The sequence below is a fragment of the Saccostrea echinata genome, unplaced genomic scaffold (genome assembly GCF_033153115.1).
Source record: "Saccostrea echinata isolate AGI-Se365-2 ecotype Australia unplaced genomic scaffold, CSIRO_AGI_Sech_v1 ptg000077l, whole genome shotgun sequence".
Classification (NCBI taxonomy): Eukaryota; Metazoa; Mollusca; class Bivalvia; order Ostreida; family Ostreidae; genus Saccostrea; species Saccostrea echinata.
Window position 1 is genome coordinate 116,510 of NW_026889826.1, and position 15,991 is coordinate 132,500.

The window sequence follows — 15,991 nt, forward strand, 5'->3', positions numbered from 1 at the left end:
AAACAAAACTTTAAAGTTAAAAGTTCTGCATTATAAAGTTGGTACAAAATATTGTCATTATAAAGACAATACAGATAATTTCTGTAAATGTTGATTCCCGTTTTTTAAAATCTGGCAGGCAATAAAGCAAAACCTAACAAAAATATGAAAATAACAAATCACTGGGTAAGGAGGATAACTCTAGGCAAAAGTTCAGAATTGCACTCAATGGTTTGTTTCGCAAATCTTATTTCAAAGATTAATACACATTTCACTAAAAGCTTGTATGTGTTATATTTGCTTTTACAACAACTATTAAATTTCATTCTATTTCATGAAAAATTAAAATGATTGAGAGCACACTTTAAAGATTTTATTTTGCTTTATTCGCTTTTACAACAACTATTAATTTTCATTCTATTTCATAAAAATTAAAATGATTGAGAGCACACTTTAAAGATTTTATTTTTCAGCTTAACATGCCATTTAAAACTAAATTCAATTTTTAAAGATAAATAGTTAACATTTTTCAAAATGCTTCAAATCAACATATTTACTAGTTGTTCACTCAATACGTAACTATTTCAAAAATATTATAGCTCTTTATCCCCAATATTAATAAATAAAGTACTTCACACTAATACTGTACATATCACAACTAGGTCAGATATCAATATATAGGAAAAAATAATCTGGGAAATTTTATCAATTTAAATTCTCTTCAATATTCTTTTTCTGATGAAAATATACAGACTTTATCTAACACGTTTTACTCAGAAAACTTTGGCCAGAATTGTTAATTAAAAAGTTCAAGTTTGTGCAAGAGTAACAGTGATATAACCTGAAACACAACAGTAAAGGGACATAACTCTGTTCTGTCTCTACTGACACTCTACTGATAAAATTTCGCCTCCCAATAATAAACTACTGTTACATCTTTCTTTGTCATTAGTATTCATAAACATTGACACACTGTAGTCCATGTATTTCATATAGGTTATTCAATAGGTTTGTCTCTTCTAAAATTGTTTGCAACTCTTTATAGAAAAAAATATAAAATAAAATAAAAAAAAACTCATTTACCTAACAAAGTTATGCATTTCCCTGTTCTGCTATACATAAAAAAGAAAGAAATGACTTGAAAAATGATGTAATCAGCATTTTACAAGGATGCCTAGAAACCTCATAATTCAAGTTTAATTCAGCTATAATATTAACAGATATGGCTAATGTGTTTTTAAGGTCTTCCGTCTTCACGGAAGACCTTATAGTGATTCTACTGTTTCTTATTAGGTCTTCTGTTTTCAACGGAAGACCTATAGTGATTCTACTGTTTCTTCTTCTTATTATTATTATTAAGGTCTTCCGTTTCAGTCGGAAGACCTTATAGTGATTCTACTGTTTCTTCTTTTTCTTTTTATTATTATTTTTGTTCCCTTTTCTTTTCGGACGATTTCTCAGAGATGGCTGGACGGATTTTCTTGAAATTTTCAGGGATAATAGAGAATGAAAATACCTACAAATTTATCTTTATTTTTTTCAAAATTCACTACCGGTCGTCAGAAATCTCCGATTTCCGTTTTTTTCAGAAATATTTTGTCCGAGTCATATCTCAGAAACAGTAAAAGATTAAGATACCAAACTTATAGGAGTAATAGATCTTGAGGAGTAGGCAAATCCATTTGGTTTAAGAGAGTCAGCCGTCACTTCCGTTCGTCACAGGAAGTGATCAAAGAAATCAAAAAATTCAACTTTTCTCTTTTGGAATAAGACTTGCATCATATCATTGTATCTTTTTCACAGTTCGATATATGTTGGTCCCAGCGGAAAAACAAAAAACGACAACTTCCGGTTATAAGAGAAAAACTACATAATAGGGGTTTTGAATTTTCCCCAACATATCGCTTATAGATAGAGTTTTTTAAATGATTTTTATATATGTTATTGAGACTGCAGATGTCTAGAGTGACGTGAAATATCTTAGTAAACTTCACTTCCGGTCGCGTGTTTTCTTGTCCTCAAAATGAAAAGTTATTTCGGCGAGATCTCGGAAAAGGCATGAAAGTAAGACAGCAAGCTTATAGGAGTAATAAACCTTGGTGAGAAGGCAAAACACATAGGGTAAAAAGCATCAGCCGTCACTTCCGGTCATCACAGGAAGTGATCAAAGAAATCGAAAATTTCAACTTTTCTTTTTAAAATTAAAACTTTCATCACTTTCTTGATTCTCTTTCGCTGTTTTGAAATATGTTAGATTCCACCGGAAACAAAAACTTTAAACTTCCGGTTTTAAGAGATAAACTACGTTACTTCGTGGTTTAACTTTCTCATAAATATCACTTATAGATAGGTATTTGAAATGTTTTTTACATATGCTGTAGATACTGCAAAAGTCAAGAGAAAATTCAGAGATTTTTATTCAGTTCACTTCCGGTCGTGTGTTTTCCTGTCCTCAAAATTAGAAATTGTTCTCACAATTGTTCGACAACAGTAAAAGACTGAAGTCTAAGACTTTCAGGACTTATAGTCAGTCATCAGTTCATTTGCTTCGTGTAAAAATCGTGTGTCGTCATTACTTCCGGTCGTGAGAGGAAACGAAGCAAAAAAGTATTTTTTAAGTTATTTTGTTTCTACTTAAGTTTTAGGCTAATACCGACGTTGGAAAAGACATTTTCGTGCAAACAGGAAGTAGTATAACGGAAGACCTTCTAATTACTAGTAATGAGTCTCTAGTTATTATTATTCTTCTTTTTTTGACTTTCTAATTTTGTGCACGCGATTTCTCGAAGACTATTGGATGGATTTACATGAAATTTTCAGGAATAATGTGTTGTAAGATGAACTTGGTCTGTCTGAGAGAAAATCTGGAAATTCACTTCCGGTGCCAAGTTACAGACCATTTTCTGATTTCAAAATGACATTTTGTCCGCGGATAATCTCAAGAACGACAAGAGATATCAATGTAAAACTTTCAGGGATTATAGATCGTGATAGATACTAGCCGGGTCGTTACTTTTCGTTCGTCGTCGGCACTTCCGGTCGCTTACGGAAGTGATTAAAGAAATCGTAAAATTTCAACTTTCCTTTTTTAAATCAATACTTACATCACATTATTGCATTTCTTTTGTAGTTTTGAAATGTGTTAGTCCCACCGGAAACAAAAACGTCAACTTCCGGTTATAAGAGAAAAACGACATAATTTGAGTATTTTTCTTTCCCATTAATATCTTTTGTAGATAAAGTATTTGAAATGAATTTTAAATATGTTATTCAGACTGCAAATGTCTAGAGTAACGTCAAATATCTTTGAAAAATTTACTTCTGGTCGCGTGTTTTTCTGTCCTCAAAATGAGAAGTTGTTTGAGCAAGCTCTTGGAAACGGTAACAGCTTAAGACACCAAACTTAAATGTTCAACAGACCTTAAGATGTAGGCAAAAACATTTGGGTTCAGAGCGTCAGCCGTCACTTCCGGTCGTCACCGGAAGTCATCAAAGAAATCGAAAATTTCAACTTTCCTTTTTTTAATTAAAAATTGCATAACTTTATTGCATCTTTTTCGCAGATTCAAAATATGTTGATCCTACCGGAAACAAAAACGTCAACTTCCGGTTATAAGAGAAAAACTACATAATTTGAGTATTTTTCTTTCCCATTAATATATTTTGTAGATAAAGTATTTGAAATGAATTTTTAAAATATGTTATTCAGAGTGCAAATATCTAGAGTATCCTTAAATATCTTTCAAAATTTCACTTCCGCTCGCGTGTTTTCCTGTCATCAAAATGAGAAGTTGTCTCAGAGAGATCTCAAAAACAGGGAAAAGATTAAAACACCAAAACTCGTATTAGTAATTGACCTTGAGGAGTAGGCAAAACCATTTGGGTTCAACGCGTCAATCGTCACTTCCGGTTGTCACAGGAAGTGATCAAAGAAATCAAAAATTTAAACTTTACTTTTTTAAATTAAAACTTGCATCACAATATTGCATCTCTTTCGCTGTTTTGAAATATGTTAGATTCCACCGGAAACAAAAACGTTACCTTCCTGTTTAGGAGATAAACTGCGTTATTTTGATATCTAACTTCTTATAAATATTGCTTATCGATAAAGTACCTGAAATGATTTTATGCATGTTTTAGATACTGCAGATGTCTAGAGAAAAGTCAGAGATTTTTATAAAATTCACTTCCGGTCGTATGTCTACCTGTCCTCAAAATTAGAATTTGTTCTTACAATATTGCTCGGAAGCAGTAAACGACTGAAGACTAAAACTTTCAGGACTGATAGTCAGTCATCAGTTTATTTGAATCGTGAGAAAATCTTGTATTGCTGTTACTTCCGGTCGTGACAGGAAGTGATTTAATAAAGTGAATGGTTAGTGATTAGCACGTTGGATTTTCACGCTGACGACTAGGGTTAAATCTCCAGAGTGTCTGAAATTCTTTTATCACTTTTTCAGCTTGAATTTTCGTTTTTATTTTCAGAATCGGACAGAAGACCTCTCATTGCTCGCGACGAGTTTCTAGTTATTATTATTCTTCTTCTTATTATTTTTTTGACTTTCTAATTTTGTGCACGCGATTTCTCAGAGACTATTGAGTTTATTGGGATGAAATTTGCAGGGAAAACGTGTCGTAGGCTGAAGTTATTTTATCCGGGAGCAAATTCCAAAAATCACATCCGTTGCTAAGTTATGGACCATTTCCTGATTTTAAAATGAAATTTTGTCCAGGGATAATCTCAAGAACGGCTAAAGATATCAATGTCAAACTTTCAGGAATAATAGATCATGATAAAGACTTGCCTGGAAGCTTATTTTTGTACGCCATCGGCACTTCCTGTCGCTACAGGAAGTGGCTTTCAAAAATCGATTTTTTCAATTTTTTTGTTTTTAAATATTTTTCTGCGATATTAGTAGGGATAATAAAGCGTCTTATCGGATTACTAAATATATAATTTGTTTTAATGTTGATTCAAACATACTCTAGGAATTCGCTTTTTTCGTTTTAAGTCACTTTCTAATTTTGTGCACGCGATTTCTCAAAGACTATTGAATCGATTTAAATGAAATTTTCAGGAATAATGTGTTGTAAAATGAACTTGATCTGTCTGAGAGAAAATTTGGAAATTTACTTCCGGTGCCAAGTTACCGACCACATTCTGATTTCAAAATGACATTTTGTCCGCGGATAATCTCAAGAACGACAAGAGATATCAATGTCAAACTTTCAGGGATTATAGATCGTGATAGATACTAGCCGGGTCGCTACGTTTTGTTCGTCGTCGGCACTTCCGGTCGCTTACGGAAGTGATCAAAGAAATCGAATTTCAACCTTTTTTTTCTAAATCAATACTTACATCACGTTATTGCATCTCTTTTGTAGTTTCGAAATATGTTAGTCCCACCGGAAATAAAAACGTCAACTTTCGGTTATAAGAGAAAAACTACATAATTTGAGTATTTTTCTTTCCCATTAATATCTTTTGTAGTTATTAATGTCTTTTGTAGCATTTGAAATGAATTCTAAATGTGTTATTTAGACTGCAAATGTCTAGAGTAACGTCAAATATCTTAAGCTTTGTAAAATTCACTTCCGGTCGCGTGTTTTTCTGTCCTCAAAATGAGAAGTTGTTTGAGCAAGATCTTGGAAACGGTAAGAGATTAAGACACCAAACTTATATGAGCAACAGACCTTAAGATGTAGGCAAAACCATTTGGGTTCAGAGCGTCAGCCGTCACTTCCGGTCGTCACAGGAAGTGATCAAAGAAATCAAAATTTTAATTTTTCTTTTTTAAATTAAAACTTGCATCACTTTATTGCATCTCTTTCACTGTTTTGAAATATGTTAGATTCCACCGAAATCAAAAACGTCAACTTCCAGTTTTAGGAGATAAACTACGTTATTTTTATATTTAACTTTCTCATAAATATTGCTTATCGATAAAGTACTTGAAATAATTATATGCATGTTTTAGATACTGCAAATGTCTAGAGAAAAGTCAGAGATTTTTCTAAAATTCACTTCCGGTCCTTGTCTACTTGTCCTCAAAATTAGAATCTGTTCTCAAGATACGGCTCGGCAACAGTAAACGACTGAAATCTAAAACTTTCAGGACTGATAGTCAGTCATCACTTTATTTGAATCGTGAGAAAATCTTGTATCGCCGTTACTTCCGGTCGTGACAGGAAGTGATGCAAAAAAGCGAATTGTTAATGATTAGCACGTTGGATTTTCACGTTGACGACCAGGGTTAAATCTCCAGAGTGTCTGAATTTCTTTTATCACTTTTTCAGCTTGAATTTTCGTTTTGTTTTCAGAATCGGACGGGAGACCTCTCATTGCTCGCAATGAGTTTCTAGTCTTGTTAGTGCAATTTTACTGATGTAAATGTATGGGGCAGAGAGAGAGAGAGAGAGAGAGAGAGAGAGAGAGAGAGAGAGAGAGAGAGAAAGATTGCACAAATGGCAAAGCCAACACTATAACAACAAGTCGTATACAAATATTTTTTGTATAAAAAATCACTAAAATATAATGTTATATATGTTGGATGTTGTTTTTTTTTCTTCTTTTTATCACAACCACTATATAAAATACAACAAACTGGGATTTTCAAGACTAAAGGGGAAAAAGTTTCTGTTGCCTCACGTTTATGTCTATCATGCGACAACCATAAAGGGGGTGGAGGGTGTTACTAAATGCCCATGTGATATGCATATGGACGGAAAAAATGTCACAATAGTACTTAGAAATCATGTGATATACAAAATCAAATCACAACACCTACATTTAAGCAAAAACACAGCATGAATATTCATATTTCAATCAAATTCGATTGTGACCTTGATTATCAAATTGATGGATGGTCATATGATATTTTTCACTCATACAATGAAAATGTGTTTCATTCACACTTGTTAAAATAATCTAACAAACATATCATCACATTAAAAATATTTCAAATATTTTCCAATATAATGTCAATTCTCTTAGAGAAAACACTACAAGCTCAAATTCTAACAAAACCTGGAATTCCCTGGTCATCTACTTTTGAAGAAAATACTTCAATCATAAGTTACACAGAAGGAATGATCTGTTCTTAGTTTTATGTAGTCCACTTCAATTGTTCAGAATAGCACAAGGGAAAAATGAGTCCGATATAAATAAATTGATCTACAATATTATAATATTTTGAATGTAATTTCAAACCACAAAGAATGACCTAAAGCAACCGTTTTTCAAATAAAATTAAGAATTCAAAAAAAAAAAAAAAAAAAAAAAAAAAAGAAAAAGAAAAAAGAAAATTGTATGATTTTTAAATGACTTTTTTTTCTCTACCAATTTAACAATATCCTAGTAAGTTGTATACTCTTAAAGTAGTAAAAAAAAATGTCCACTACTTATTTTTCTACAAAATAAAAAAAAATGAACACAAAATGAAGATGAGATTGAACACAGTAAAATAAGCATGCAGATTTCCGAGTCAGAATAATTAAAAAAAAAATTCCTAATGTTTTCCTGCCATGTAAATTTTTAATCTTTAAATAAATGAATTCATTTTACAACTAATGATAAATATAATATGTGGACCCATTGTTTTTTTTAAGTGCAATTTCGTAACCAAGTCATAATCACTTTCTCACAAGAAGCAAAGAAACACTACATTTATCTGCACAGATAAAAAAAAATGAAGAGATTGGATTGAGCTGTGATTCAAATGATGGTGGGTGGGGTGGAGATATGGGGGTAGGGGTTATTCACAGGCTAGTTTACTGTCAAAACTACTCAGTGCTATTCCAAAAGCTTGGACAGCACAAAGAGGGTAATTAAAATCCATGGTAAACACGTCTTCTGCCACTCGGCCAAACTGCATCACAATATATTCAACTGAAAGCAAGAAAAGAGTTGCTAATCTATTTCTTGATAGGAATATTGTGACAAAGAATAAATTTTGTTTTTTTTTTTTAAATGAATAAAATTTTTGAAAGACATTAATTCTCCTAAAAATAATTGCTTATAAACACTACCACGTGAATATTGATGTAAAAATAATGATAACGAAATTCTGATTATCATTGCATATAAGTTAAGAAAATTTAACCCTAGTTGAATTTTTTCATTCACAGTATTCATACAATCGTTTGTTGTGGAGTTCCAATATATTCTCCATATTTTTTCTCTTGTACCTGTCAGTCAAGCCATCATTGTCCTGCAAAACAACAAATGAATACTTATCCAAATCTGAACCTCATTTGTGGTATAGTAAAACAAACTTATAGTGAATAAGCTTATAATGAATTGACCCTTACACTGAAGTGGTCATCATTCAAAGATATTGTGAACTTTACAGATATAACGAATTTGGTTTATAACGATGAAAAATGGTCCATCCCTGGCACTTCATTATAAGGGTTTTATAGTATTTCGACACTTAGTCTGACTGGTCAACAAATTTCAAAACAACATTTATGTATGATCTGAATAACACTACCGGTTTGATTGTTTGCTTTATTGAAAACCAGCTAGAGTTGCAAAAGTTTACAAAAAAGTGATTATAGAGAAGCAAAACAAGAACAGTTTTAATTTCATTTTCTTACATATTTTTCATCTCCCTCCTTTCTTCTCTATATTGCTTCCATGTGTTGCATATTTGACAACAGATTAAGTTTTAAAATCAAATATATGTATTTTGTTTTTTATTTATTTATTTTTTCTTTTGCATTGTGCAATGAATTGGTGGCACATCTAGAAGGAGTCTTTGAATTACACAGGTGGATGAGGAGGACACCTTTAGTCTCCTATAGTTTCACCGGTAGGGAACTAATGACTCGTATGACAGAGGACAGACTTACTCTTTTTATTAGCAAGAAATGAAGGAACTAATTCAACTTTTTTTTAAATAAATGAATAAAAGGTTAATGATCAACTTACAGATCTTGGCTTGATGTCTACTCGTTCATGACCCAAATTCATCCCAGGAATAATAATGGTCATTTTTCTGGGTCCTTTAAAACCTAAGACATTTGTTTCCTGCAAAAAAATGAGTCAGGAATAGTCATATCAAATAAGCAATTAAATAATTCTCTCTCCAGAATAATAACAATCTCTTACCCCCCCCCCCACCACCACCACACACACACATAAACATACACACCAAAATATTCAATAGCCAAGTGAAAATTTTATTAAAATGTAAATAAACATTGTTTAAATATTGGTAATATGGTAATAATTGGTAAATAATAATTAAATTCACTGTACATCAATGATATATTATTTGATCAATATATATATAATAAAATCTTCATTTAATACTTACATAAATAATTCCGACTAATTCTTTTCTAGCATTTTCATAGTTGCTTTTAGGGTTGTCACCATTGTCAAACAAAGTGAACTGGGTCCCTAATAAGTTGGCCCCACAAAAATACAAAGAGGAATTAAAATCTTGGCCAGTCCCTTATATTGGGACACTGCAAAGTGAAGCATTACAAAAAAATAATTCATATAACATAAATAAATCTTTCTTTTTTGTGCCCATGACAGAAATTAATGTGAAAAAAAACTACTATAGATTGACAAATTTTTGTGACACATTACATTATAGACATGGTTATTTAGTATTTTAATAAGGAAATTTATTTATCATCTTTAAAAACACAAAAGTACTCTAGAAAGACATTTTCACTTGCAGACAGTCTTGTGTAATAATGCAAAATATTAGTTCTTGCAGTTTAAAAGTGATTTTCTATACATTCAACAATCTATCAAACTTTTACAAGTTTCCGATAAGGGAGGTAGGTATTACATGAGTTTGCCTACATAGGCCTTGCCTCCCCTGGACAGATCTGTAGGATCCAGGGATATCAGGTAGTTAGATGTTTTACTCTTCTTCCTCTTCCTACCAGCCAGTAAACACCTAAAAAAAGACAGTAGATACACATGTAGAAAGAGATCAAAGGAGATTAACGTACCTATAATACAAACTCAACAGTTTATACAAAAGAAAAAAACTGCTCACTATACTGATTTGCTTACCCTTTTAATTAAAATTCATGTTAGAAATATATACCCTTTGTAATGAAATGATATTTATACCCAAGTAAGAGATTCTGTCTCAGGAAAATTTTAATCCCCTATTTGTCAAGAACAACCCAAAACATATTTCATTTATCCACTAAGCATTTTTCCATTATCTTAGTCTAAATGGAGAAAGTAAAGTGGATCAATTCCTTGATCTACATCTTTTTTGTCACGAGCCAAATGAGGAAAATGTCTCTGACATTCTGATGTGTGTGAACGTTATCCTGCAAAAGAGGACTTCAAGTGATCACTTCTTCATTTGTTAAGAGATTATTTTGCTGTGGCAAGCTTGTCGGAACTCCTTCCGTGAAATTATGAGATTCGTCCAAACTATCGACACTGGACAGACTAACACTGTCAACATATTCTCCATTGTCAATCTCTTTCTGAACTTCTTCATTGAATTCATTGAAAGCTCTTCTCTGCTGATCAATCAACTGCTGTTGCTGTTGTTCCAATTTTTGCTCAAATAAACTTTTGCTGCTGTTCAAGTTCTTCAAGCTCCTGTTGTGCAGTTTATCCTGTGAACTATTGACCCTTGACTGTTCTGTATCTGTATACCAGAATTTCCTCTGACCAGTCTTAATTTCTCCTCTTGATTTCGGCTAGGGGATGGGGCATCTGAAAAAAAAAATTCAAAAAGAAAATTCATTTGGGGTAGGAAATATATAACTGTAATAATAAATTTCACATCAGTAACCCACTTTGTAAATTCTCTGCACTAAAGATGAGTAGTCTGAATGTGAACAGATCTTATTATGAAACAATACATCTAAACAAAGCAAGTACAAATGCTATCTTCAATTCTAAATACACAGCGTGGTCACAAAGCTCTTAAACTCTGTTGCAACATTAAAAAGAAAATATACATTATCCTCTCTCTTTAGACACTTTCCTTGCCCTTGAGTGCCTACCACTTGGCGGCCGTGACGGGATGTGAGATCGCTGATATTTCTCTGTTGCCTCCTGTTGTTGCTCTCTTCGTTTTATTAAAATCTGTTGTCTTCTTTTTTCTTCTCTCTCTTTCTCCAGTTTTCTCTTTGTGGCCTGTGCCCTGGAAATACACAATAGGTGATTTGCTTTTTCTATTTGATTTTATATGACCTTATAAAAGAAAAACTGTACAGTGTCTAATAGGTCTGGGACTAAGTTTGTTCCACATATTTTGAGAACACAATTCATACTTCCGTCTTTTGTTGGTCTCCACCGAGAGCTTCTTTGCTCTGGCAACAGCATCTCCCACTTCGTCAGTCTTCAGCTGTTTTAACTGATCTATACGCTGTTTCTCTAAGTATTGGTATGTTTTCTGACATGATATTAAGGACAGAATACTTGTTTATAAAATATTTGAAAAAATACCACTTTCTTCATTGAGATATCTATCATGATACAGAAAATGTTTTTATCACAAGTTCAGCATGATGTTAATATCTCATGATGGCTGATATTTATAGTTTTTATCAGATCAAACAATTAAAATATTTTACAGAATTATTATCCCCTCGCAATGAAGTTGGAGGGGATAAAGTAAATTAGTAATGTGCTTGTGACTGTGCTTGCGAGTTAGCTTGTATGTGCGTGAGTGGGTAATGGAAGTTAATAATTTATTTTGGGATCGATGTGCTCTTTTACAAGGGGATGCTATGCTTTGCGATGCCCTGGTTTATCCATAGGCACCTTGGCTGAAAAGTGGATATCCCCCTTTCCCCACCTTGATTAAAAAATTATGAGAATTCCCAATCAATGACATCCATATTCAATTCTATGCAAGCAGATTGTAATTTTTCTTACATTTAGAGATTGGCTATATATGGTATAATAAAAATACACATTAAGAAACAAAATTGATAAACAAACAGGAGGTTCCCTGCTTTGAGACATATTTCCAAGGTAATAACAATGTTACCTATCATTTTTTTTCAAGAATTTTGTCAGGTAGATGATCTTCTACTAGTTTCTTTAACCTAAACTGCATCCTTATTGTCTTATATGCTGTAATCAGACAATTTATTAAACGGACACATACAGTGTAACATTTTATCATTGACGGCAATAAAGGAGGTTCTGATGTATGCCGATCTATTTCGCTTTATCTGATTAGACAGTGTATAACTGTTAACCAAGTAGATAAAGAAAAATGAAGTGATAAGACCAAAACCCCCTTTATCACTGTCAATGAAGAAATTGGAATTGGAGCTGGGCTAGGGGTACGTATCCACACTTCAGGTGCCTGTGCTTTATTTAGTTTTAACTTTACTCTTTAAGTTGATAACAGGACATACATTTTTTTTCACATCACATTGTTGAGATGTCAATGCTTTTTGCATGAATGTTTATATGAAGCTCATAAATGTGGTAGAAACTGTGTAAAACATGTGAGAACAATGTGTAAAACATGTCATAAAAAAGAATACCCCATGGTATGCGGAAAGATATGAGTTTTACCCAGATGATTTTGTGGATTTTTGTTCCCTCGTCATGCCTCGGAGGAAAAATCTATATGGATAATAATCACATCCTATCACAAACCATGGGAAATCATACAAATGTAACTTGATTATTTTGTTATACTTCAATATTCTCCACTTGTACTCCCGGGTTCATCAAGACAATATAAAGATTAAACTTCTTCAATATATGAAAAAGGATACGAATAAGCACCAGCTAACATTTTCTAGTTTTCCTTTCATGCGTAATGTATCTTCATTTTGAAGCACTCACGCACTGATCTCAAACGTTCCAAGAATTCTAGACAATTCGACTCTTTCCCAAACTTCTTACAAAGCACTTAAAATCTTAGCAGTGTAGCTAAAATTAAGATATTTCCAATTCCAACCTAAAATTTAAAATGTTTTATCTGATCAGCCAGGAATGTTGGCTCACAGTGCCGCCATGTTGTTTTGGTTACAGAATGCGCAACGTCTCCATGCTCTAGTGGTATTTCCGGTATATCAAAGGCGACAGATAATTTTTCCGGATAAAAACGACACTTCTTCAATTTAAAAATAAATAAATAAAAACACAAAAACAAACAAAGAAATAAATAAATAAAGATAAAAAAAGGAAAGAAAGAAAAAACAAATAAAGAAAATCAGTCGAATGGGGTGCATTTCAGTTGAGGCGGAAGGGGGGGGACTGAAATTTCTTTACTATAAATTATTTTTGAGGGGGTTGGGGGGTTGAAACTGTTATTTTTAAGTTGGTTTTCTTGTGAAGTTATCAAAAGCTCCCCAACCAAATCAGTACTTAAAACATAATGTACCCCTATACTATAAATTTAAGTCAACATTGATTTTTAAGTAGTTTAGTGTAGGATATAATAATTTAATACCCTAATAGTATGAGGATATTAAGACATTTATTTATATTGACTAAATTGGAATGGGAGCGCCTATATGATTGTATTACTATATAATACATGTATAGTGTTCCTACACTGGCAGTACTTTTGGCCATGATCATTCATGTACCCCTTCCCCAGAATCCCATGGACCTGAACTATTTTCGATTTCTGAATGCAATTAAACATAAATATACAAACATTACTCGATTTTAACAGACAGTTTGTACATGCGCGGATCTGGGGGGGGGGGGGGTCCGGACCCCCCTGGAATTTGCAGAGTTACTAAAAGTATATACTGAAGCAAATAAAAAAAGGCTTTGGACCCCCCCTAAAAAACGTGGACCCCACCCTCACCACCAGGAAATAGGTGTTTTTCATGTTATGGAAATGGATTTTATGTTTCTGTTTTTTTTTTTTTTTTTTTTTTTTTTTTGTTTTGTTTTGTTTTTGTTTTTGTTTTTTTTCCTTGTCAAGAAATTTTTTGGATAGGGATAGGAATTTTGGTTTCTTTCTTTTCTTTTTTTTTTTTTTTTAATTTTTCTTTTTTTTTTTTTAATTTTTCTTTTTTTTTTTTTTAAATTTTTTTTGCTTGTCAAGAAATTTTTTGGTTTGAATTTTTTTTTGGACTGGGGTGGACCCCCCCCCCCCCCCCCACTGGAAAAAAATTCCTGGATCCGCGCCTGTTGTATTGTATGGTTTGGGAAATCAAATGAAAAAAAAAATCAAAATTAATTCGAAATTAAAACTCTACGAAATTCCTCAAGGTTCAAGCAGACATAAATGTATGTCATTTATATATGCATAACATTGCAATTAATTATCTCATTCGCTCCTCGCTGTACCGGCATTCAGATAATCTATAGAAAACAAACAGTCCTGTATGGATTTTTTTTTATTCGGAAACCATTTTATTTTACTCTTTAGATTTAGTGGACAATTTTCAAGTTAAAAAATATTATGTACTATCTGAACCTAATGAACACATGCTTTCATTTAACACTTCTTTCTGATACTAATATATTTTACTAACATTTCCGCAAAAAAATATTTAGTAGTCCGGTCCGTTTTAAATCTATAGAACTTTATCTCCAATGAGGAAGTGAATTAATGTTATCGCATTCTTCCACTTCGAAGTTCAGGCAATTCTAAAACTGTAACTATATATATATATATATATATATATATATATATATATATATATATATATATATATATATATATATATATATATATATATATATATATATATATATATATATATATATATATATATCATTACTGAGCCTTGAAGCTCAGTTATGATTTTATGACATGCCTGGACTTGTTACTTGCACTGCAGTGCTTTTATCTACAGACAGGCTATAAAGATTAAGGACAACTTAATAAATCATGGCCGTAGGAACCTGAGGGGCACGGGGGGCGTGCCACGCCTCCCCCCCCCCCCCACAGTAATTTTGCCGATATGTAGAATACAATAAAAAAACATAGCTGTATTGTAGATCTATATCTTACAAATGTCACAAAGAATACATTCATTTTCTTCTTTTTTTAATACACAAACTTATTCATTTTCAGATGGCATTATCTAAAATAGATATACCCCGCAGAGCCCAACACTTTTTAGAATGTGGCATTGAAGAATGTGAAAGAAACTGCGAGTTCTATTGCAACCCTTGTCATCAAAGATTGTGCAAACAATGCAGCAAGGAACATCTGAAAAGTCCAGAAAACAAAAACCATGAGGTGGTTCTTTACCAGCAACGCAAACGTCAACTTCCTGTGGAGAAATGTAAGATCCACCCCACTAAAGATGTAGACATGCTCTGTGAAGAATGCCACATTCCAGTATGTTCCAAATGTGTCACACAAAGAGAGCATCGGGGGCATATATTTACTGACCTAGAGACTGTTTATGCAGAAAAATATGCAGACTTTCAAGAAGAAATTAGAAAAATCCATGAATACTTTCTCCCTATATCACAAGATTTACAGGAAAGAATTAAAAAAGATTCATCAGAAATCAAACACATCATGGACAACATCAGAACATCCATGAAGACTGAAGGTGAGTCCCTGAAAAGTCTAGTGGATACAGTCGTATCTGAGAACATGAAGCAGTTAGACCAGATAGAGCAATCACTGTTAGAAGATCTAAACACCCAAGACAAGACCATGGATGATTACATCACATATCTTAATAATCTTGTCAAAGAGCTCCACATATGTCTGTCCTCTACAGAAACCCAGAAATTAATGTCTGAGAAGAAGCCAAAGATCCGATCCATACCAGAGACAACAAAACCAGTCACACCAGGATTTACTGCTGGTCAGTACAGGAAAAGTGATGTCACCAAATTACTTGGTAAAATACATGTTCCCAACACTAAGGCAGAGAAGAGAGAAATAAGGCCCATTGAAAGTGTCTGCAATCCAGCAATGAAACCTACACATAAACAGATGAAAGAAGACAGAAAGAAATCTGACAAGAAACAGACAATGTCTCTATCTGCCTCTGTCACCAAGGTCAGGGAGTTCAATGTACCAGTTGTTGATGGTGTATTCCATGTAACACTAGATCAATCAGA

General features: G+C 32.8%; 2 protein-coding genes and 1 pseudogene across 2 annotated transcripts in view; 1 reads left to right on the forward strand and 2 right to left on the reverse strand.

Annotated features, from left to right (window-relative positions):
- Window positions 1-7,632: 7,632 nt before the first annotated feature.
- The window catches only part of LOC133176582 (tubby protein-like), an 80,000-nt gene continuing 71,641 nt past the window's right edge, over window positions 7,633-15,991 (reverse strand). Inside the window, exon 15 of the mRNA XM_061311695.1 lies at window positions 7,633-7,867. Within this exon, the coding sequence (XP_061167679.1) occupies window positions 7,734-7,867 (134 nt within the window). The 3' untranslated portion in view covers window positions 7,633-7,733. The remainder of the gene's footprint in view (window positions 7,868-15,991) is intronic.
- LOC133176578 (centrosomal protein of 126 kDa-like) lies at window positions 8,097-11,944 on the reverse strand. Its single transcript, XM_061311689.1, has 8 exons — window positions 11,921-11,944; window positions 11,248-11,369; window positions 10,955-11,117; window positions 10,417-10,668; window positions 10,223-10,287; window positions 9,803-9,899; window positions 8,912-9,010; window positions 8,097-8,189 (listed from the first exon to the last, which is right to left on the reverse strand). Exons 1-8 carry the CDS (start codon window positions 11,942-11,944, stop codon window positions 8,097-8,099), a joined length of 915 nt encoding a protein of 304 aa, XP_061167673.1.
- Window positions 14,976-15,991, forward strand: part of LOC133176585 (uncharacterized) — a 1,729-nt pseudogene continuing 713 nt past the window's right edge.